The sequence below is a fragment of the Lontra canadensis genome, unplaced genomic scaffold, assembly GCF_010015895.1.
Source record: "Lontra canadensis isolate GAN:19392208 unplaced genomic scaffold, GSC_riverotter_1.0 scaffold27, whole genome shotgun sequence".
NCBI lineage: Eukaryota > Metazoa > Chordata > Mammalia > Carnivora > Mustelidae > Lontra > Lontra canadensis.
In genome coordinates, this window is record NW_022631021.1 from 20,113,341 (window position 1) to 20,135,834 (window position 22,494).

At 36.3% G+C, this 22,494-nt stretch overlaps 1 protein-coding gene across 1 annotated transcript in view; it reads left to right on the forward strand.

Annotated features, from left to right (window-relative positions):
• Nucleotides 1–22,494, forward strand: part of PKHD1 (PKHD1 ciliary IPT domain containing fibrocystin/polyductin) — a 443,932-nt gene that overhangs the window by 292,320 nt on the left and 129,118 nt on the right. Inside the window, exons 56-57 of the mRNA XM_032864542.1 lie at nt 16,710–16,864; nt 18,298–18,450. Of these exons, the coding sequence (XP_032720433.1) occupies nt 16,710–16,864; nt 18,298–18,450 (308 nt within the window). The remainder of the gene's footprint in view (nt 1–16,709; nt 16,865–18,297; nt 18,451–22,494) is intronic.

Here is a 22,494-nt window from a genome sequence, read left to right on the forward strand (position 1 = left end):
TAATTGCTCATTTTTAATAAGAGTCCAGTAATTACAAAAGAAAGAATAATGGAAAGTCCACCTAAAATACACATAATAAACCTGAGAGTACTTACATTTAATTTGAAGTGATCAACACCAAGAATAATGATTGCTACATATCCTCACAGTACAAAAAAAAGCAGTGAACAAAATAAAAGAAAAACAGAAGGTTACATAAAGCTTCTTAACCTTAGAATTCTCTACACTATTAAATATAGGAAGAACATGGTGTAAAATATATACACATTTAGGAAAAAATACATATATATTTAGTGATGAAAAATATATACATGTTTAGGGCTTTCAATCAAAGAATTGGACACCCTGCTGTTTACATGTGAAGGCAAAAAAGTGTGTGTGTGTGTGTGTTTGTATATATCTATATCTATATATAGATATAGATATCTTTTGTTTCGTAAGAACTGAAAAAAATGCAAAAATGTATTCTGATAAAGAGCTTAAACTGATTTAAAATTCATGAATAAAGTTTAGGAATACTGTAAAGATATATAAAGTAACTATTTTAAAGATAAGCACTGGAATAAGTTAAATAAAATGTTGTAAATATGACTGTTAAAACAAAGTCTAATTATTCTTAAACTACATAGAATTTGAAAAGTTAATGTACCAGTTAGGGTTCTATTTATATAAATATATATAACCCATAGGTTATGTGTGTGTATATGTATAATATATAGTGTTAGATAGTAGTATATATAAAGAGATGTATTTCAGGGAATTGGCTTATATTCTTAGGCAGGCCAGTAAGTGCAAAATTTATAGGGCAGGTTGGTAGGCTGTAAAGTCTTGGACCTTGTCTCAAGACAGAATTTCTTCTTCAGGTAAATTTCAGTTTTGCTTTTAAGGCCTTCCAAATGATTGCTGAAGCACACCCACATTATTGAGGGTAATCTTTACTTAAGGTCAATTCCTTGTAGATATTAATGACATTTACAGAATACCTTTGAAGAAACATGTGCATTAGTGTTTGATAGAATAACTGGGCCCTACAGCTTAGCCAAGTTGACACATAAACTAACCATCACAGATCATTATTCTTAGATAAAATTCTGGGTTTACCACCTGGGACCGTGGCCATAGGAAACTGACGAAGGGACATGACTGGCATATGAAGCAAAGATGAATCAGTTTGTTCTAGCAGAATTTAAAATAGGGTATATACTTCCAAATTACCAGAGAGAAAAAGAGAATGAAAGAAACCATAAAATAAATAGTAAAATACAAAAGGAGAAGAAAGTTAAATAGTAAGAGAATTAAAGCAACAAAAAAGGTATAGACAACAGAAGTAAGAAAATAAGAATAAATTTTCCAGTTATAAAAAGAAAACATGCAACTAATGAATTGTTGAACACTATATCAAAAACTAATGATGTACTCTATGTTGGCTAATTGAACATAATAAAAAATAAAAATGACAAAATAAAAAATGAAGAAAATATGATTGTTAAAAATGACCACACATAGGAAAAGAATGGGTAAGAAATCAACACGTAATCACAACTTCTTTTACTTGAGGAAAATAAAACCAACATAGAAAAAATTAATTAAATATTAGATAAAATGAATTATTGAAATAAAAAAAGACTCAAAATTATAAGGAAAGAAAAAATTAAGTGTATAAAATAAATATATTTTATATTAATAAAGACTTCAATCTCCTGGGAGACCCCAAGAGTCAGGAAGGTTTTGTACTGGATAACATAATACAGAAATATATAAAGCAGATCTTAAACAAATGAGGAAATTGACAGAAACAAAAATGATAATGAAAGATATTTACATACTTCTCTCAGTGTGTGTGTGTGTGTGTGTGTGTGTGTTTTGGAGAGAGAATGAGAAAGCCACAAGGTGGGGGAAAGGGAAGGGAGAGAGGGAGAAGGAGAGGGAGAGAGAGAATGCTAAGCATGGGGCTCTATCCCAGGACCAGGAGATCATGACCTTAGGCAAAATCAAGAGTTGGACGCTCTACTGACTGAGCCACCCAGGTGCCCCTCTCTTTCAGTTCTTAACTTTTAAACTAGGTTAAAAATTTTAAAGAAAACCTAAAGAAATCTGGATGATGTAATAAAGACAATTTAATTTATATATACAAAGAATATAAATATAATTTACCTCAGAATATAAATACAATTAAAACCTTAAGAAATTTTAGTAAAAAGAAATGATATAGAATATGATCACAATAAAATAAATGTAAAGGTAGAAACATCTTAACCAATAATTTCAATCTCTTACAAGATAAAAGAGCAGAAAAGAAAAAAATAAACCTTCTAAATAACTTTTATATCAGAGAGGAGATGGAAACTCCAGCAGTAGGATGCTAGCAAAATAGTAATAAATTGCATGAGTTGTGGCCAACATGCATTCACATTAAATGCTTTCATTGTTGAATAATAAAATACAAAAATAAACAAACTGAGTTGTCAATGTGAGAAACCAGAAACAAAATAACCATAAGTCTAATGAAATTAATTTGTGTAAGATAAAGGGAGAAATTGGTGAATTAGAAAATAGGAAATTAGTAGACTTGAAATTTTTTTGAGATAATGGTTTAATCTTTAATGACATTAATTATACAAGGAAAATAATATGTAAACTAAGAAATGAGAATTCAAATATAACAGATAACAAAGAGATTAGAAGTATAATAAACTTTATAGGTCTATAGAGTGCCATTCTGAAGTCTAAAAAAATAAATTATATGTAGGAATATAAATTATCATAATTGGTTAGAGAAGAATATAACTGAAAGAACCAATAATAGCAAAAGACATGCAGTTATCAAAGATTTGTTCCCAAGAATACATTTGGTTCAAATAAATTGATTGCATATTCTTTCAGTCTTTCAAATATCTAACACTTTTTATGTTGTATAATATGTTCCATAGCATAAGAAAATATGGGGAATTTTTCAATTAATTTTAGGAAACAAGCATAAAATACTTTTTATTTATTTTCATAAAATAATTTTCGAAAACAGCTGCTAAAGGTAATTCAAAAAAAGAAAACCCGGGGCAACATCTAAGTGTAAATAAAATGCAAAAAAAAAAAGAAATCCTATATAAAACAGTGACAAATGAAATCCAGTAATATATTAGGGGAAAAAAATGATGGTTGAGTGTGATTTATTCAAGTAATGAAGGACAGTTTAAAATAATTCCTTATTATAATATTATCGAAGCAATATATAGAGCCTAAGAACATGATCAACTTGATACAAAACAGAAACATATTTAATAAAATTAAGCTTGTATTCTTAAACAGTAAATTAAGACTACAAAAATATTCTTTATTTTTTAGTGATACTCCTTTAAATCAATGTTTCTTAATAGAATGGTTTAGCCATTAGTTGAGAATCACTGCTTTAAATAATAATACAAGTTAAATCATTAAAAATCCTTCTCAAACAAGCACCTTTCTATTTTATGGAAAAACTGACCTTAAAAATTATTGTGTATTACAATAATCATTAAACATTATTATTAAAGTTAGCCAATATATTGGGTCAAGAAAAATAATGCATTAGAGAATCCAAACTGTCAGTTTTTTGTAGATTATATATATTTTGTCCTAGGACACTAGAGAATCATCTGAAAAACCATTATTGCATTCATTCAGTAATTGCACAAATTACTAGTTTTTGAATATTTTAATGTAATATCCTTTTTACATTTCAATTTAAAATATCTAAAAATAAAATTAAGAAAAATTACAGGAGGAATGGAAACAAGACTATAAAACCCTAGTAAGGGCGCCTGGGTGGCTCACTCGGTTAAGCAGCTACCTCACCTCAGGTCATGATCCCAGGGTCCTGGGATAGAGACCCTCATTGGGCTCCCTGCTGAGTGGGAAGCCTGCTCCTCCCTCTCTCACTTCCCCTGCTTGTGTTCCCTCTCTCACTGTGTCTCTCTCTATCAAATAAATAAGTAAATAAAATCTTTAAAAAATGAAATAAAATAAATAAAACACTAGTAAGAGGCATAAAAGGAGATTAGAATAAATTGTGACACATAATATCAGTGGAAAGGCTCAATATTTTAAAGATGTCAAATCTAATGCAACTTTAATAACAAGTCAGATACATGCATTTGAAATTGGATTCACTAATTCTAAGTCTTTTGGAACAATAAACACTTGAAGATAGCCAACCAGTTACTTTTTGAAAAATATATACCTTGGGGCACCTGTGTGGTGCAGGCAGTTGAGTGTCTGGCTCTTGGTTTCGGCTCAGGTCACGGTCCCAGTATTCTAGGATCAAGCACCATGTTGGCTTGGAGCTCAACACAGAGTCTGCTTGAGATTCTTGCTCTTTCTTCCTCTGCCCCTCCCACTCATGTGCACATTGTCTCTCTCTCTCAAATAAATAAATAAATCTTTGAAAAAATATATATATATATAGATATATATAGACACACACTTTTCGTGTGAATAATTACCTATTGCTGTTGGCACCAAAACAGAAGAGAATGCCTAGTGATAGACTCAGGTATGTATTATTACTTAGAATTTAAATAAATTTGCATTTCAAATTAGTTGCAGACTTGTGCTGGGGTAATTGGTAAACACATTGGAAAACTATAAAATTAGATTCTCAAATTGTGCCTCACCCTGAAAAATTATAGGTAGATTAAAAAATAAATGTAAAAAAATAAAACTATAAAATTATTTGAAGAACATTTAAGTAAATATTATGTAATTTAAATTAGGAAAGACCTCTCTTATCATAAGAAATGTAACAATTATAACAGCAAGAAGTCATAGATTTGACAACATAAAAAATCAATATTTAAGAATATTAATATTTTTGCATACCAATTACAAAATGCAAAGGTATATATTAAAATGGAAAATATTTGCAATTTTTGATTGTACAGATGGAGGGCTAATTTTTTTATATGTAAAAAATGCTTAGGAATAAATAGAAAACAATATGAACATGCTAGAAGAATAAACATTAAAGTGTTTGAATACATGAGCCACAAAGGAAGACATACATCTGACTAATAAACACATGGAAAAATATTCTTCCCTACTAGAATTAGAATAAATGTTAATTAAAATAAAATTAAGCACTATTTTAAAATATTTAATTACCAAAGGGGAAGATGATTGAATTCCATGTTGACAAAAGGATGGAGATCTGGGCATTCAAGCTAATATTATGTATTAGCCTAGTTTTGTAAATAAACTAAAATAACATTCAGGTATGCATGTATGTGGATAAAAGAAATGTCTAGAAGGACGTACAGCACAGCAAGAATCCCTGTGGGAGAGATGATAGATGGCAATTGTTTTGGTGTGTTTTTCTCTATGTACAGAATTTCTTCATAGAGTAGTTATTACCTTTGTACATTGTTATTGTTTTATTCAACACAATTTTTGAGAATTCTTACCCTATGTCAAACATTGAGTTATAGACTGGAAATACAATAAAAAGTAAAAATCAACATGGTCTCTGTACCCAGACATTAATGAAATAAATATAAAGTAAATGTAAAATTACATATGGGATAAATGCTATGAAGGAAGGTTTATAGGATTCTGAAAACATGAATATAGGATCTTGAGGCAGGTTAGAGAAGGCTTCCCTGCAGAATGATTACAGAGGTGAGAACTAAACCATCCGTGGGCCTTAATTAAAAGCAAAGTGGGGTGTGGGGGGTTGGAAAGAGCACTCCAGCAAGAGCAAACAGCACTCAATCATTCAACAAATATCTGATAGGTACTTACTATGTGCCAAGTGTGGCTGTAAGCCCTGGAGATGGAGAGGCAAATCTGAAGAGATCACTGTCCTCTGGGAGTTTATATCTTCATGGAAAGAGAGACAATAAAAAGCTAATACAGAAATATATACAACATAGTTGTATGCTATAAAATGCTCTAGTAAGGAAATAAACAGGGTAGTACCATTGAAAATAGTTGGGGAATGTACAGGGTACCCTTTTAATTAAATAGACAGGGGAGACCTCTCTGGGGAAGAAAAGTTTGAGCTGAGATCTGAATGGTAGGAGGCATCCTGCTCTCTGATGAGAATGGGCTAGGGTGCTCAGTGAAGGAGGGACATCTGGTCCAGCATTATCTCTCAGGTGGCCTTTGGGGAGTGGAAGACAGAGAGAAGGTCACTGTGGCTGGACCAGAGTGAGCAAAGGGGAGAACGGTATGATATGGTAGATGCCAAGTCAAGTGGTACCTTGTTTAGGTGTGAGAGGTCAGAGGGAAAATCACTGAGGGGTTTGCGGAGGGCAATTGATAGATTGATGGACTCTGACTTATGTTTTGAGAACAACTCTGGCTGCTATATTGATGAAGAGTGGTGGAGAAAAAAGCAGAAGCTGGGTGATGTGTTAGGAGGCCATTTGAGGCTAAATATCATGGTGGCTAGGACTATAGAGACGGCAATGGGAATGGGGAGAAGAGATGGCACTGTCTCGACATGCCAATGGACTGAATGTTGAGGTGAGGGATGTGCTTCAGATTTTTTGACTGAGCAACCTGGTGGATGGCGGAAACATGCACTGAGGTGGGAAGACTGGAAGTGGAACCCATTTGTCAGGGTGGAAGATGGGAAATGCTAAGTTGGAGACACCAAGTGGAGATGATAAGAAGACAATTAGATATGTAGTTTAGGACTCAGGTAGAAAATGATGGCTGGTCATCTAGGAAGCAGATAACATCACTGATCAAGAAGACAGGAAGAGGAGAAAATTGGAACCTGGAAATGAGACTGGGGCCAATCTAATTCTTTCAAAGTTGATAGAGTCAGCAGAGATGATGGAGAAGCAGAGGCCTAAGAGCTGATTCTGTGGTGGGAGGAAGAACGGACAGCATGAGGGACTTAGAGGAAGGCTAGGTTGGCTGATGTGGAGAGCAGGGACCCAGCACAATAGAGTTCTCAGGAGTAGTTCGGGGTCAGAGTGTATTCACTGGCAATATCAAGAATTTTAGTTTTTACCGTCCAGGAGCATTGTGTTACTGTTTTAAGTTTCTAAGAGGATAGTATGGATGGGAAGTAGAACTTATAATCACTTTCCTATATTAAAAAAAAAAAAAAGAATCATTCTAAGTACAATGCAGACAACAGGAGGAGTCAAAAATGGATCTAGGGACTCCAAACAAGAGATAGAATAACCTGTTGTTGGGAGCTGAAGTGCCCATGGAGAGAAGTGGGCGGGTACAGAGACAGGAGATACGAGTCTATAAAATGTGTGGGATGTGAGGCACTCTCTTGGTTTCTGGATTGCAGAGACTGATGTTGGTGCCATTCACTAAAAGAGGACTGAATTTTGGGGAAAAGATTATGAGTTCAGATCTGGTCATGTTAATTTTGAAGTACCTGATGCCCATACAGATTTGTGAAGTAGGCAGTTCAAGCAGGGATATATACAAAACATTAATTATAAGGCTAGCAAGCTGAAATTTGGCAAGAGCCATAAGAATGGATTTTTCTTTAATGAATGTGTTAAAAACCTCCTTCAGAGTCAGAACTATAAGCTCTTTTGAAAGAAAGTCAATTTTGTAAATGGAAAATATGTAACTAAGTACCATTTATTGAGTTCTTATCCTGTGTGTTTATGTCAGGCATCTACCAAGCATTCTATATACATTATCTCATTTAAATCTCTCTGTGCTATGTTAATATAATCTGCATTCACAGATACAAAAACTGAGGGTAGAAAAGTTGAGTAAAATTTCCAAGTTTATAAAGCTAGGAGGTCCTGGGGCTGACTTTTTTTTTTTTTTTTTTTGGTCATGGTTTGTCTGATCCCATTGTTTGTGTTCTATATAATAAAAATATTAAAAACAAAATTTCTCAGTATGAGTCCTGATGAGTTTTTAATGAGTTTATATGGATAATATGTAATTACCTTAGTGCATCCATTTTATGGAGAGCATTCCTTTTTTTAACCTTTTAAAAAATATAAAATAATTGAAGCTTCACAAGAAGTTGCAAAAATAGTGGAGTTCTCATGTACACTTTCCTCAGAATTCCATGATGATATATTTCATAACCTAGACATTATAAAATTTAGGAAGTTGATATTAGTCTAGTATAACTGAAGTATAGACCTTATTCAAACCATTTATTTAAACACTTCTCTATAGTCTTCTTTTGTTAAAAGTCAGTTTAATAAGTCTTTCTAATGCATTGTTATGGAGACAGATTTTACTCAGACCCCCTTAAGGATTTTTACCAACAAAATTACATATCTGAATTTATTTGTGTTTAATTGAGTTATTTTATGAAAAACATTGAAGTGAAATCTTCAGAGGAAAAATTTCTTATGAAGTTTATAAACTTAACTCATAGACTCATTCAAAGTAGTCTTAACAAGATGTTTGAAACAATATTATTTTCTTTTGTTCCACATTATAATATAAATTGATCTCTGAGTTAAGTTACTCTTCATTATTGCTCTGCTTCAGTTGACTTTGGGGGAGACTGATGAACAACATGTTGGATTTTTTGGACTTCAGAAAAGTCAAGAGAAGTTATACTTTGATTTATACTTAGATTGAAAGAAATTGGCTTTTTCTGATTATAAATATTAACTAGAGGTCTTACTGTGAATCATGTAAGCATGAACATGTGTTCTTTGAAGTTAAGTGGTTACTTGATCAATCCTATGTAAAAGTTTTAGATTTTTTCTGGGTCATCGCAAGATTTTAAACAGAGCAGGGACAAGGTCCAATTCATGTTGTAATCTGGTTCATAATGTGTGGAGAGTTGACTGTGGGTGGGGACAAGGCAGAAGCAGACAGACTGTTAGGACAGTGCACTAACATTACAAGTGACACATGCTGGTGGCCGGGTTTAGGGTGGTAGTGAAGGAGGATGGACTGGTGAAGTACGTGTTGAAGACAGAGGAAACATGAGCTGCTGATGGGTTGGGTCAAAGAAAAAGAGAAGAATCAGAGATTACTGTAAAACTTTTCACCTGAGCAACTGGGTGAGGACTGCTCTGGTTTACTGAGAATAGTTGGAACTGGGAGAAGAGTAAGTTTATGGAGAACCTTCTTCAAAAGGTCTCATATTTTTTCTTATTCCTTTTCTCATTTACTTTTTAAAGATAGAGTATAGAGCCTTATCCAGTCCCTTTGTCCTGTTATTTTCTGTTTCTTCTGTTCTGTCCTAACTCACTCTGGTATTTATAAGGAAATAACTCTGAACTAAACAGCAAATCATTTGTCACCTCAACCCTGCCAGAGGACCCCGGCCTTCCACACTGACATCATTGCTGATATCATCTATCCTGCCATCTCCTTCATCAGATTCATGATAGTATACTTTGGCTGTACTTTGGGTACTTCTTTCTGATATATTCCCACTTCACACATGTGTGTCCATAACAATTATTTTTACGAGGCTCCCTAAATACTTGATAAGTAAAATAAGGAGGTACTCAGTACTCTTGAATCGTGTCTTGCCTTGATACTCCCTGCTTATCCTGAAAATCTACCACAAGATTTTAATAATAATATGCTTCTTGGTGATTGTTCCTAAGCTACTTAAGGCGTCTCTGTCCTTCCTCCAAGTAGCTTCTACAGGAGCAGGAAAATATTGTTTTTTATGGATTGTTTCTATTATTTAGCACCTAGTACACAGCAGAACACAAAAAAGACTTCTAATAAATGCCTGCTACCTTGAATGGATGTATCTTTTCTGGAAATCAGAACTCATTGAGCCTCTTGATTCAGTGGTATAACATCTAATAAATAAGAATCTCACATTTGTTTTTTTTTATCATTTTTTAAAATTTATTTTCAGCATAACAGTATTCATTGTTTTTATACCACACCCAGTGCTCCATGCAGTCCATGCCCTCTCCAATACCCACCACCTCGTTCCCCCAACCTCCCACCCCGCCACCTCTTCAAACCCTTCAGATTGTTTTTCAGAGTCCATAGTCTCTCATGGTTCACCTCCCCTTCCAATTTCCCCCAACTGCCTTCTCCTAACTCCCCATGTCCTCCATGCTATTTGTTATGCTCCACAAATAAGTGAAACCATATGATAATTGACTCTCTCTGCTTGACTTATTTCACTCAGCATAATCTCTTCCAGTCCCGTCCATGTTGCTACAAAAGTTGGTATTCATCCTTTCTGATGGAGGCATAATATTCCATAGTATATATGGACCACATCTTCCTTATCCATTTGTCCGTTGAAGGGCATCTTGGTTCTTGCCACAGTTTGGCGACCATGGCCATTGCTGCTATAAACATTGGAGTACAGATGGCCCTTCTTGTCACTACATCTGTATCTTTGGGGTAAATACCCAGTAGTGCAATTGCAGGGTCATAGGGAAGTTCTATTTTTAATTTCTTGAGGAATCTCCACACTGTTCTCCAAAGAGGCTGCACCAACTTGCATTCCCACCAACAGTATAAGAGGGTTCCCCTTTCTCTACATCCTCTCCAACACATGTTGTTTCCTGTCTTGCTAATTACACCATTCTAACTGGTATAAGGTGATATCTCAATGTGGTTTTAATTTGAATCTCCCGATGGCTAGTGATGATGAACATTTTTTCATGTGTCTGATAGCCATTTGTATGTTTTCATTGGAGAAGTGTCTGTTCATATCTTCTGCCCATTTTTTGATATGATTTGTTTTTAAAAACCACTATAATTTACTTTGCTCATTGCTCAAACTTCACTACTCTACTATAACAATTTTGTTCAGGCAATACTACAATATTGAGTTGGCGGCCTTATTCATTTGTTGGCAGGTGTTTGGGATCATGTATGTAGCCTCCAAAAGAAGATGGTTCTGTCTGGTCCAGTGAACTAGTAGGTTCTAGTCTCAGATTGGCTATTGTCTCCATGCTGAGAAAAGGCACCTGAGGTAGGAACACAGGATGGAAGCAGTATGCTATGATGAAAATGAGCTTGAATTTTGAGGGAAGGCAAAACTGTAATAATTCAATGTGCAATTAGCTAAATGTGTAATTTTGAGCAAACTGCTCTTTCTGACCCTCAAGTTCTTATTCTGTGATATAAGAATAAAATGTCTGGCTAATAGAGTAGTTAGAAGGATTAAGTGAATTAATGTATATAAAGGCACAAAGTAAGCCTTAACACATGCTAGTGATTGTGGTTATATTAAAAATACGTAAAAGTAGCCTTTCTCAATCCATTTGGGAAATTGTGGCAGGCCCTCCCCAAATCTCTCTTATTTCTATATTTTGACCTCATGTGCATCTATGGAAGAAAAGGTTTCTACATTCTGTAGGAGATGAGTAAACCAGATCTGTCAGGCTTTTCCTAGCTTTATCACCGGAGGGTAAATTTTTCTCTCTCCTTAGTTTCAGTTCAAAAGTCCAGGCAACTGTCATTGATAGCACTGTATTGAATCATTGAAATCTTCTAAGAATAGAACTTAAATGTTCCCACACACAAAAAGTAAATGTGTGAGGTGTTGGATGTGTCAATTAACTCGATGAGGGCCATCTTTTCACAGCATCTATATAGATCAAATCGGCACATTGTGTGTTTTAAATATCTTACATTTTATTTGTCAATTATACCTCAATAAAGCAGATACCATGAAGTCCAAGGGAAGGATTTTCACAGACAAAGGCAGGTTGGATTCCTCACCCACCGGTTCACAAAGGGACTGTGGGACTATAATCAGCAGTGCTCAGTAGGACACAGAATTAGGATGGTTGTTAAGGTAAGCAGTTCTCAGAAAAGATGTAGTGAGGGGTTCCTGGGTGGTTCAGTTGGTTAACTGTCTCCCTTCTGCTCAGGTCATGATGCTGGGGTCCCAGGATTGAGTGCCACATCGAGCTCCCTGCTTAGTGGGGAGTCTGCTTCTCCCTCTGCTCCTCTCCCCTCTCTGCTCATGCTCTCTCTCTCAAATAAATAAAAATAAAATCCTAAAAAAAAAAAAAAAGAAAGAAAATATGTGGTGGATTTTGCGGAAAGAAAGGAGAAAGGAGGCCAGGTAGGCGAATGGTTGACACTTATGATAACTCTTCTTATTATCATCATCAATGCTGACATCGCTACAACCATTCCCTTTCTTTAGTACCTCCCACAGTCCAGTGCAGGCTGAGGATCTGCAGTACCTTTTGATGGCGCTGAAAAAAATGAAAAAATGTTTAAACTGAAGTTTAAAAACAAACCTTCGGTGTTGGTAGAATTTGGAAATCTATGGCTATCCCTATTCCTGGGAAGAAAACATCTTGGCATCCAGACACTCCGAGCCTGTGGTCAGATGCAGCCATCATCATTAAGACCTCCCCAACGTTTAGTTAACAAATCCATTTAAGTGGTGGGTGTTTATATATGGATGTCTTGTGCATGGTTGTAAAAACTTTTTGAATCGAATAGGAAAGCATAATTTTTTTTCCTTTTTTGTAATTATGTTCTTTTGACCAAAAGTATTATATTTTCTCAGAACTAGATAAAATGTTAGTGCCAAAATAAAGAAAACTGTGCTGACATCTTGTTTATATATTTTTAAAGGTTTTCTTTCAGGAGATTTTGCAGTGATTATTCATAGTTTCCTCTCTTTTCATATGGTTTTCATTTAGGTCCAGTTATGTTGCAAACAGCTCTTTTAATTTTTTTGTTTATTTATTGTTTTAGGTGTGTTTTGCTCAGAACAAAAAGGTCTATCCTCTCCCCTGTAGCTATAAGAGTCTCACTAGTGTTAAGCAGACAGCTGGGCTTCAAGCAGTTCTGAAGGTAGGATTTCTTGAAATGGTTGAAGGGTAACCAAATAATGGAAGCCTGTGAGTGGAAAGTGTGGATGTTGCAATTGAAGAAAACTGATACTTGACCGACAGAACCATCTAAATTCTTGATAACGGGGGCCATGATTTTCTTTGAAGTTACCACTGTTGCTGTGTGGACACAGAAGTGAAAGGGGCCATATTCCTTTGCCATATGTATATGGTCCTTGTGACATATGGACTCCCAAGGCTTCAGGAGCATAGGGGAGATATTAATTTTCATGAGCCTGCAAGGTTTCAGAAGCCTTAATAGAAAAAGTCAACTTAATTTCATTTGTATTTTTCATATAAAACTTGGGCTAATGACTTCAATAGTTCTTCTTTCTTTTTCTCAAGAACATTGCTATGAACTATAGGGTTTATATAGCTAGGTAGCCATATTTTTATTGAATATAACAATATCAAAGTTGAATAGCCACAGAAAGCAAGAGTACAAAATCAATTGCAAGGCAGCAGTATCTATGGTGTCAAAATTGGATGGAACAGAGGTGGGGATTGGGTATTCTGTGGGGAAGAGACTCCTATGGGAAGACTTCTTAAAGGCGAAGGAACTTCAGTCAGTTTTTAAGAATGAGTGGACTGAAGGGTAGAGTAAAGACAATGATATTTTAAGTGATGGGTGAGAAGCACATAGCTATTTCTTGGGAGAGTGAGGAGATTCATCTGGTTGGAACAGAAACCTTATTTAAGGAAGTTAGGGAATGAGGTTTCATTCATTTTAGTTTACATTAGATTTCACTCTTTGAGTTGTACATTCTGTCAGTTTTGGTATGATGACATGCATCCATCTTTATCATATCATATACTGCCTTGTTTGCAGTCCTCAAAAATTACAAGATGGTAGCTGCATCATTGTTTGAACTGTATGACAATGTGCCAGGAGATGGACCCATCATTTCTAGTGTCCCTCTGCTTCTGAGCAGGTTTAGTTTTATATACACTGGAATTCCTGTACAGCGAAGTAAAAGAAGCCATCTCTGTGAGCACATGGTATAGACACAATATAGAAGAAACATGGTCGAAAAGAATCTTTTGCTTTTTTATCTCTTTTTCAATCCCTAAATTGCTACCTACTTTCTGCTGTTTGAATAGAAAAGTTAATATGAAGAACCAGATAGTAGTATAAACAAATGTGGTAATGTTTAATTTACTGTTGGGTCTACCCATTATTTTTTTGCACAACACTAAAGAATGTGGACTTCTTTCTAAAAAAAAAAATAAAAGTCTGGGACAGGCAAGTAGGGTGGGCTCTATCTCCTACCAACATTGTACATGCCTCTTCCCAGTGTAGACAAAAATCTGTTCACAAGTACAAGTAGCAGCTGTAACCAGAACCTTCGGGGTGGAGGATGGAGCTAGTCCCAGTAGGACCAGCTGGGGATGGTTGTCCATGCAGACTCTGGCCCCAACAAGGTGTGCCTTGCAGGAGGGAATATGGGGCAGGCCTCCTAAGACACAGATGGAGGGGCCCTGGCACCACACCCAACACTGGGCCAGGGGCTCTCTTGCCTGGGTGGAGCTCTCTGGAAGTTCCAAGGAGCCCTCAGCATGCCCCATGGGCTGTGTCTGGGAAAAAGATCTCATGGCAGCACTGTACTCTGTCCTGCAGAGACCACACTGTGGCCACTAGTCTAGGGTTTTCTGTATATCTCAAAGTCTCTGCCCTAAAAATCCCCTATGACCACAAGAAATGAGTTTTAACTCATTTAATAAGAAACTTTTCAGAACATTATAGTGCCTATCATCTGAAGAACTTTATTCAGCAGTACGGATAATAATAAAAAGATTATCCAGACGATACTTAACATGAAGGAAAGGATCAGTTTCATTTGTACTGCTAATTGACTTTGGTGTGCCTTTATATTCATAACCTTATTTTCTTTTTAAAAATATTTTTTCTAAAATAAATTTTTTAGAAAATTTACATTTAAGTGAAAATCACTAATAAACTCACCATCCATAGGTGGGCTAATATTTTACTGTGCACCCTTCCTGTCTTCTATTTTCTTTGAGTGCATTGTTTTTATTTAAAAAACGAATTGGTCATATTGTTTTATATCCTGGTTTTTTCAATCTGCACATCATGAACACAATGTCTTGTAATTTATGCTCTGCTACAATGCACTTTTTAAATGACTGTATGGTATTCCATTGTATGGTTCACAGATTTTTCATAATTTTGTGGATTATCTTGATATCATTCTGAGATGTGGGGGTATTGGGTCTTTTAAGATTTTATTAATTTATTTGAGAGAAAGAGTACAAGTGGTAGGGCTGGGGAGAGGGAGAGGGAGAAGAAGACTCCCCTCTGAGAGCAGAGCCCAATGCAGAACTGGATCCCAGGACCCTGAAATCACAACCTGAACCAAAGGCGATGCCTAACCAACTGAGCCACCCAGGCACCCTGGTATTGCTTTTTCTACCATTTAGCTGGGGAAGGACTATGAGTTGGACAGGTGAGGCAATGTTATTTAGTGGAAAGAACCAGGACTTAATCAAACTTCCCTTGTCCTAATCCAACCTCTGGCTCCATTCGATGATCTAGTGTTAACCTTTGTTATTTCATCTCTTTGAGTTTAGTTACTTTGCCTTTAAAAACTAGCAGTTAGTTTAATATTCTGTATGTAGGATGTCACGACAAATGAGGAACTAAGGTAAGACTAAATTCTTTCATTAAAATTATAGCAATTGACAGTAGTCTTTTTTTCTGTGACTCTCCCTCTCCATTTAAGCTCAGGTGTACAGACATGAATTAGTTATCTTTGGTTCATAGTAGACTTGTACCATTGACCTACAAACAATCCCCTGTAATTTATTTGAGGGTTTTTTTGATGTTAATATTATATAGAAACCTGTATATTTCATCTCCCTTGGAGTAAACTCTTTAAGGATGTCTACTAGTCAAAATATAAGTTGCCATTTTAAAAAATGCAAATGACATATGTTTTATTTACCACTGTGCCTCTAGCATCTACTATAGTGTCTGGTGCTTACTAGTTGCTCAATCAATAAATGTTTCATGATTGAATAGCCTTCACATGGACTTATTCCCTGGGTGAATATTTATGGGTAGAGGAGAATCTCTTGTCAAAGCTTGCTAAAATGTGGACATTAGCAAAAGAAGCAGGTTATTAAAATAGACTTATGCCATTGAAGTTGGTAATGACTGTAAATGAAGAATAAAGCAGACATATTCACTAGGAAAGGCTAGGCGGCAGTGAAAGACTGAACAGAAGTTTTATTAAATGTGAGTGAAAAAAATGAAAAAGAACAAAACCATCATTATTTCATATTGTGGTAGAAACAGTGTTTGGAACATAGCACACTCAAGAAAAGCATCCTATTTAGTGCCTACAGTAACACGGGGTTGTCAGAGGGAAGCTTTCAATATTGGCATTTTTCAAATGAAGATGAGAAACTCAGCAAGGTGATTTCTTAAGGTCACATAGCTGGTAAGTGACATCTCTAGGATCCACGTTATATCTGTCTGACCATGAAGAAGGTAGGAGCCTTAATACATGATGAGAAATTGCCCAAAAAATGGCATAACAGTTCTTGAGAAAATGTGAGAAAAGATTTCCTCTGAACCACCTTTACTTTTCAAGCCGTTTCCCAATCAGGGAGAAAGATGCCTTTTCTAAGAAATCATGTGTTGTTGGTATATAGTAAACTCTGTTTACCTTTGTCTTGTACTTAGGGCTACAGAATCTCTTTGCAGTCCTTGTGATGTATACACATAAGCCAGACCATTGACGCCATGAGCATTAAACTTTTCACAAAAGCCTTTTTTCTCTGTCTTGACTTGTTATCTCTAAGTCAATCTGGTGGGAGTTGGCGGTTGCAGGGGATTTCCTTTTCTCTTTGGAGTTAGTAGGTGTTCTGTGTTGCATGGCCAGTAGACTTAATGACATTTTTGTGCTGTTACAGAATTATAGTACAGGACACAGTGGATTGGCGACCCCATGACAAAATCGTCCTTAGCTCCTCTTCTTATGAACCTCATGAAGCAGAGGTCCTCACTGTGAAAGAAGCTCAGGCTCACCATGTTAAGATCCATGAACGGCTCAAACACCGGCATGTTGGTAAGACTTTGGTTTGTTGGGAAAGGGAAATGGTTGAGCCAGAAAGAATGTGTTCAGCAACCTTCCTGGGGATCTTGTGTCCAGTGGCCATTCAGAGGGAATGGATAATACCTTGCTGCTCCCTAAACTCATCCTAGAAGTCTTTACCTGTATCCCTTCATTAATTGTATTGCCTAACTTCTAAATTATACTGAGATGAGAAGGAATTTTTGTTGGTTTAGTTTTTGCTTTTTACATATAATGGCAAGTCTAGAAGCAAGCAGAAAGGTTAAGTATCTTGTTCAAGCAAGCAGAAAGGCTAAGCATCTTGTTCAAGGTCACTTTCATTACTAAGCCACAATAAACCTCATGGGAGCTGAATTTCCAGTTTATTCCTTGGCACACTGAATCATGAAATCACTTTAAATTTGGCAGTTATTGTAAATAATGGCTTCTTTTTCCATGCTCAGGAATGTGTCCTTCCTAACACTTTATGTACTATTACTACTATTAAAAAAAAAAAAAGATAAAAAGCCAAATACTTTTTCACAAAAAAAGTGTGAATATTTTTATACACTATGCACAGTTCAAGTATATTGCACATAAATTATAAATAACCATGAGTTTCCTGGTTCAGTCCAATAAATATATTTAATCCAAGAACTCTAACTAATGAGTAATAAAACATGGAAATGGAGTAGGGAATATCTTTTTGTTTCTGATATGGGAGAGGAACATACATGTGTTCAACAGGATTATGTTTAAAGTTGTTTCTAAGTCATAATTCCAAGGATGATTTTTTTTTAAAAAGTGGAGGAGAAAGGAGAACTCTATAGCAGTCCTTGCTTATAGGATGTGGGGTGTGGTGTAAACAGAGGGCAGTGAATCAGATCAGCAGGGTGCTCCATTCCCACCCCTGAGGAGGCTCCTTCAGGCAGGGCTGAGCTTAAGACTGGGACCATCCTGAGAGGGCACTGCCACTGCTCTTTGTCGCTTTACTCCTATATATTGCTACGTTAGTTCTGTCACCACCTTAGTCGGTCTGGGATTCTTCACTCTCATCAGAGAAGTCCACGGACAATGTACAGCCAAACACTCAAGTCTTACGCCTATGAATTTAAGGAAGGACGTTGGGGACCCCACTAATTGGACAGGTGTGCCCTGACTTCCTTGTCCCAGTACCCACAGTTATTAAGGAGAAATGAATTCTTGCTCAAACACTCTCACTCTGATCCCAAAGAGAGATATGTGAACGAGCTTTTCATTTCTCAGCTGACATGTGTGGAGAATGCCCGAGGAAAAGCAGCCTTAATGTTGGTAGGACTTCCGAGGGGAGAGGAGTGTTTTCATTTGTCAGGTTCTCTGGGTCCCCAGCTGGCAATTTCTGAAATAGGTTTTTAAGGTTTTGTTTTGTTTTTTTTTTTTTTTCCCTTGCCCAATTCCTATTGCCCTAGGAAGCGTCCATATCATGGAGGATGGCCGATCCATTCGTTTGGCTGCAGAGGTTGGACTTTTGACCCGAAATATACAAATCCAGCCTGATATATCATGCAGGGTGAGACTACTTGTGGGGTCCTTCAGAAAGTCTAGCAGTGAGGAATTTCCAGGTAAATGGAATTTGAAGTTCCTAACCATTACCCATTGGAGCCTATTCATCTGGGACGCTCAGAAATTCCAACTGTGAGAATTTTCATGTATAAAACAAAATGTTCAAATTAGATGGCTCCTTTGTGCTCTGAGAAGCTATGAATTTTGAGTTCTAATCTGTGCTTAATTATCAGTGTGATGTTAAAATAATATACTAGCAATCAGCACATATGCACATTTTTACCTTAAAGAAAACATCTTCAGCAGATGTGAAATTTCCTCTGCTTTGAAATTATAGATGATTTAATGACCACTTGAATTTTATCTCTTTCCTCAATTTCTATTACTCTTTCCCAGTAGCATGCTATATCTGATGGCAGGCCTCAGCTCATGCTATAAATTAATGGCATAAATTTAAATAAAAATGATTTCCATATTCTAGACTGCTTTAAGGATCAGTTCAATCTTTCTCATTTCTTTCAAGCTTTAACTCTTTTGGAATGCTGCAACATTATTTGATTAGGAACTTGGTCTTCAACTTGTATTCCTTAAATAATATTCTAGAATTATCTCCTGGTCAAATATATTTGGGTAAGGATATCATTGTAGCTCCATCTTAGAAAGTCACTGAGTACATGAATATAATAAAGGCTCTGAGAAGGCCTGGAATAAAGGATCTAACAACTTCCTAAATATATTGAGCATGAAACACTTTTTGTTGGCACATCTGTTCTACCAGTATGGTAAAGGGCAGTATTCCTACCGAACTTAAATAAAAAGTTCAGGATTTCTGGCCCATGGAACAAGCTCTCTTTCCATAGGCTCTGTGTCCCACAGGTCTTCAACAGAAGTGACTTTGTTCCTCCCCTCTCCCCAAAAGACATTTGCCAGTATCTTGAGACAGTTTGCTTGTCACAGTTTGGGGGAGTTTCTGGCATCTAGTAGGGAGATGCTAAAGAACCTACAGTATATCGTGCAATCCTACAATGCAAGGACAGCCTCCCACAAGAAAGGATTCTCTGGTCTGAAATGTCTGTAGTGTTGAGATTGAAAAGCCATGCTTTAGAACACTGAGACACAGGATGAATCCTGTTCTTCTGGAAACAGGACTAGGAAAAGGGCCTCTTTTAACCAAAAACTGCAGTCTGCACTAGAACACCATCACAGGATAGAAGGCCAGTTTAGACTGGGCCAGACTGTCATGCTGTCATGATCCCAAATTTCTGGTATTGCCGATTCAGGATTCTTAAATCATCCCAGGGGAAGGGATGTTCTAGAACAGGGTTAATGCCGATTTTTTAAAAAAATAACATATAATGAATTATTGCTTTCAGGGGTACAGGTCTGTGATTCATCAGTCTTACACAATTTACAGTGCTCACCACAACACATACCCAGTGTCTATCACCCAGCCACCCCATCCCTCCTACCCACCTCCCCTACGGCAACCCTTTTTGTTTCCTGCGATTAAGAGTCTCTTATGGTTTGTCTCCCTCTCTGGTTTCATCCTGTCTCATTTTTCCCTCTATTCCCCTATGATCCTCTGTCTTGTTTATCAAATTCATCATATCAGTGAGATCATATGGTAATTGTCTTTCTCTGACTGACTTATTTCACTTAGCATAATACCCTTTAGTTCCAGGGACGCCTGGGTGGCTCAGTGGGTTAAAGCCTCTGCCTTCAGCTCAGGTCATGATCCCAGGGTCCTGGGATCGAGCCCCGCATTGGGCTCTCTGCTCAGCAGGGAGTGTGCTTCCCCCTCTCTCTCTGTCTGCTTCTCTGCCTACTTGTGATTTCTGTCTGTCAAATAAATAAATAAAATCTTTAAAAAAAATACCCTCTAGTTCCATCCACATCATTGCAAATGGCAAGATTTCATTTTTTGATGGCTGCATAATATTACATTATATATATATATCTCTCTCTCTCACAACTTTTTTATCAATTCATATGCTGATGGACATCTAGACTTTTTCCATAATTTGGCTGTTGTCGACAGTGCTGCTATAAACATTGGGGTGCAGATGCCCCTTTGGATCATTACATTTGTATCTTTGGGGTAAATACCCAGCAATGGAATTATTGGGTCATAGGGTAGCTCTATTTTCAACTTTTTGAGGAACCTCCATACTGTTTTCCAGAGTGGCTGCACTAGCTTGCATATTATTTCTCTTCTCCTGTTGGGTTTAGGCTTTATTTGCTGTTCTTTCTCCAGCTTCTTTAGGTATAGGGTTGGTTGTGTATTTGAGACCTTTCTTGTTTCTTCAGAAAGCCTTGTGTTGCTATATACTTTCCTCTTAGGATCACATTTGCTATATCCCCAAAAGTTTGAACAGTTGTATTTTCATTTTCATTTGTTTCCATGAATTTTTAAAATTATTTTTTAATTTCCTGGTTGACACATTCATTCTTCAGTAGGATGCTCTTTAGCCTCCATGTATTTTAGTTCTTTCCAACTTTCCTCTTGTGATTGAGTTCTAGTTTCAAAGCATTGTGGTCTGAAAATATTCAGGGAATGAACCCAATTTTTTGGTACTGGTTGAGACCTGATTTGTGACCCAGGATGTGATCTCTTCTGGAGAATGTTCCATGTGCACTAGAGAGAAGATTGTGTATTCTGTTGCTTTGAGATGGAATGTTCTGAATATATGTGTGATGTCCATCTGGTCCAGTGTATCATTTAAAACCTTTATTTCCTTGTTGATCTTTTGCTTAGATGATCTGTCCATTTCACTGAAGGGGGTGTTTAAGTCCTCTACTATTATTGTATTATTGTTGATGTGTTTCTTTGATTTTGTTATTAACTGGTTTATATAATTGGCTGCTCCCATGTTAGGGACATAGATATTTAAAATTGTTCGATCTTCTTCTTGGATAGACCCTTTAAATATGACAAAGTGTCCTTCCTTATCTCTTATTGTAGTTTTTGGCTTAAAATCTAACTTATCTGATATAAGGATTGCCATCCCAGCTTTCTTTTGATGTCCATCAACATGGTAAATTGTTTTCCACCCCTTCACTTTGAATCTGCAGGTGTCTTTGGGTCTAAAATGAGTCTCTGGCCAACAGCATATCGATGGGTCTTATTTTTTATCCATTCTGATACCCTGTATCTTTTGATTGGGGCATTTATCCCATTTACACTCAGAGAAACTATTGAAAATATGAATCTAGTGCCATTGTATTGCCTGTAAGGTGACTGTTACTGTGTATTGTCTCTGTTCCTTTCTGGTCTATGTTACTTTTAGGACCCCTATCAATATTTCCTATAGGGCTGGTTTGGTGTTCTTAAATTCTTTTAGTTTTTGTTTGTCCTAGAAGCTTTTTATCTCTCCATCTATTTTCAATGACAGCCTAGCTGGATAGAGTATTCTTGGCTACATATTTTTCTCATTTAGTGCTCTGAATATATCATGCCAGTTCTTTCTGGCCTGCCAGGTCTCTGTGGAAAGGTCTTCTGACAGTCTAATGTTTTTACCATTGTAGGTTACAAACCTCTTGTCCTGAGCTGCTTTTAGGATTTTCTCTTTGTTTCTGAGAGTTGTAAGTGTTACTATTAGATGACAGGATGTTGACCTATTTTTATTGATTTCCAGGGGGTTTCTCTATGCCTCCTGGATTTTGAAGCCTGTTTTCTCCCCCAAATTGGGGAAGTTCTCTGCTTTAATTTGCTCCAATATACCTTCTGCCCCTGTCTCTCTTTCTTCTTCTTCTGGGATCCCAATTGCTCTAATATTGTTTCATCTTATAGTATCACTTCTCTCTCAAATTCTCCCCTCATGATCCAGTAGTTATCTCTCTTTTTCTGTTTCGTTATTCTCCATTGTTTGGTCTTCTATATCACAATACTCTCTTCTTCCTCATTTATTCTGGAGATAAGAGCCTCCATTTTTTATTGTACCTCATTAATAGCCTTTTTGATTTTGACTTGGTTAGATTTTAGTTCTTTTATTTTGGCAGAAAGGGATTCTCTAGTATCTTCTATGTTCTTTTTCAAGCCCAACTAGCATCTTTATAATCATCATTCTGAACTCTAGTTCTGACGTCTTACTAATGTGACTATT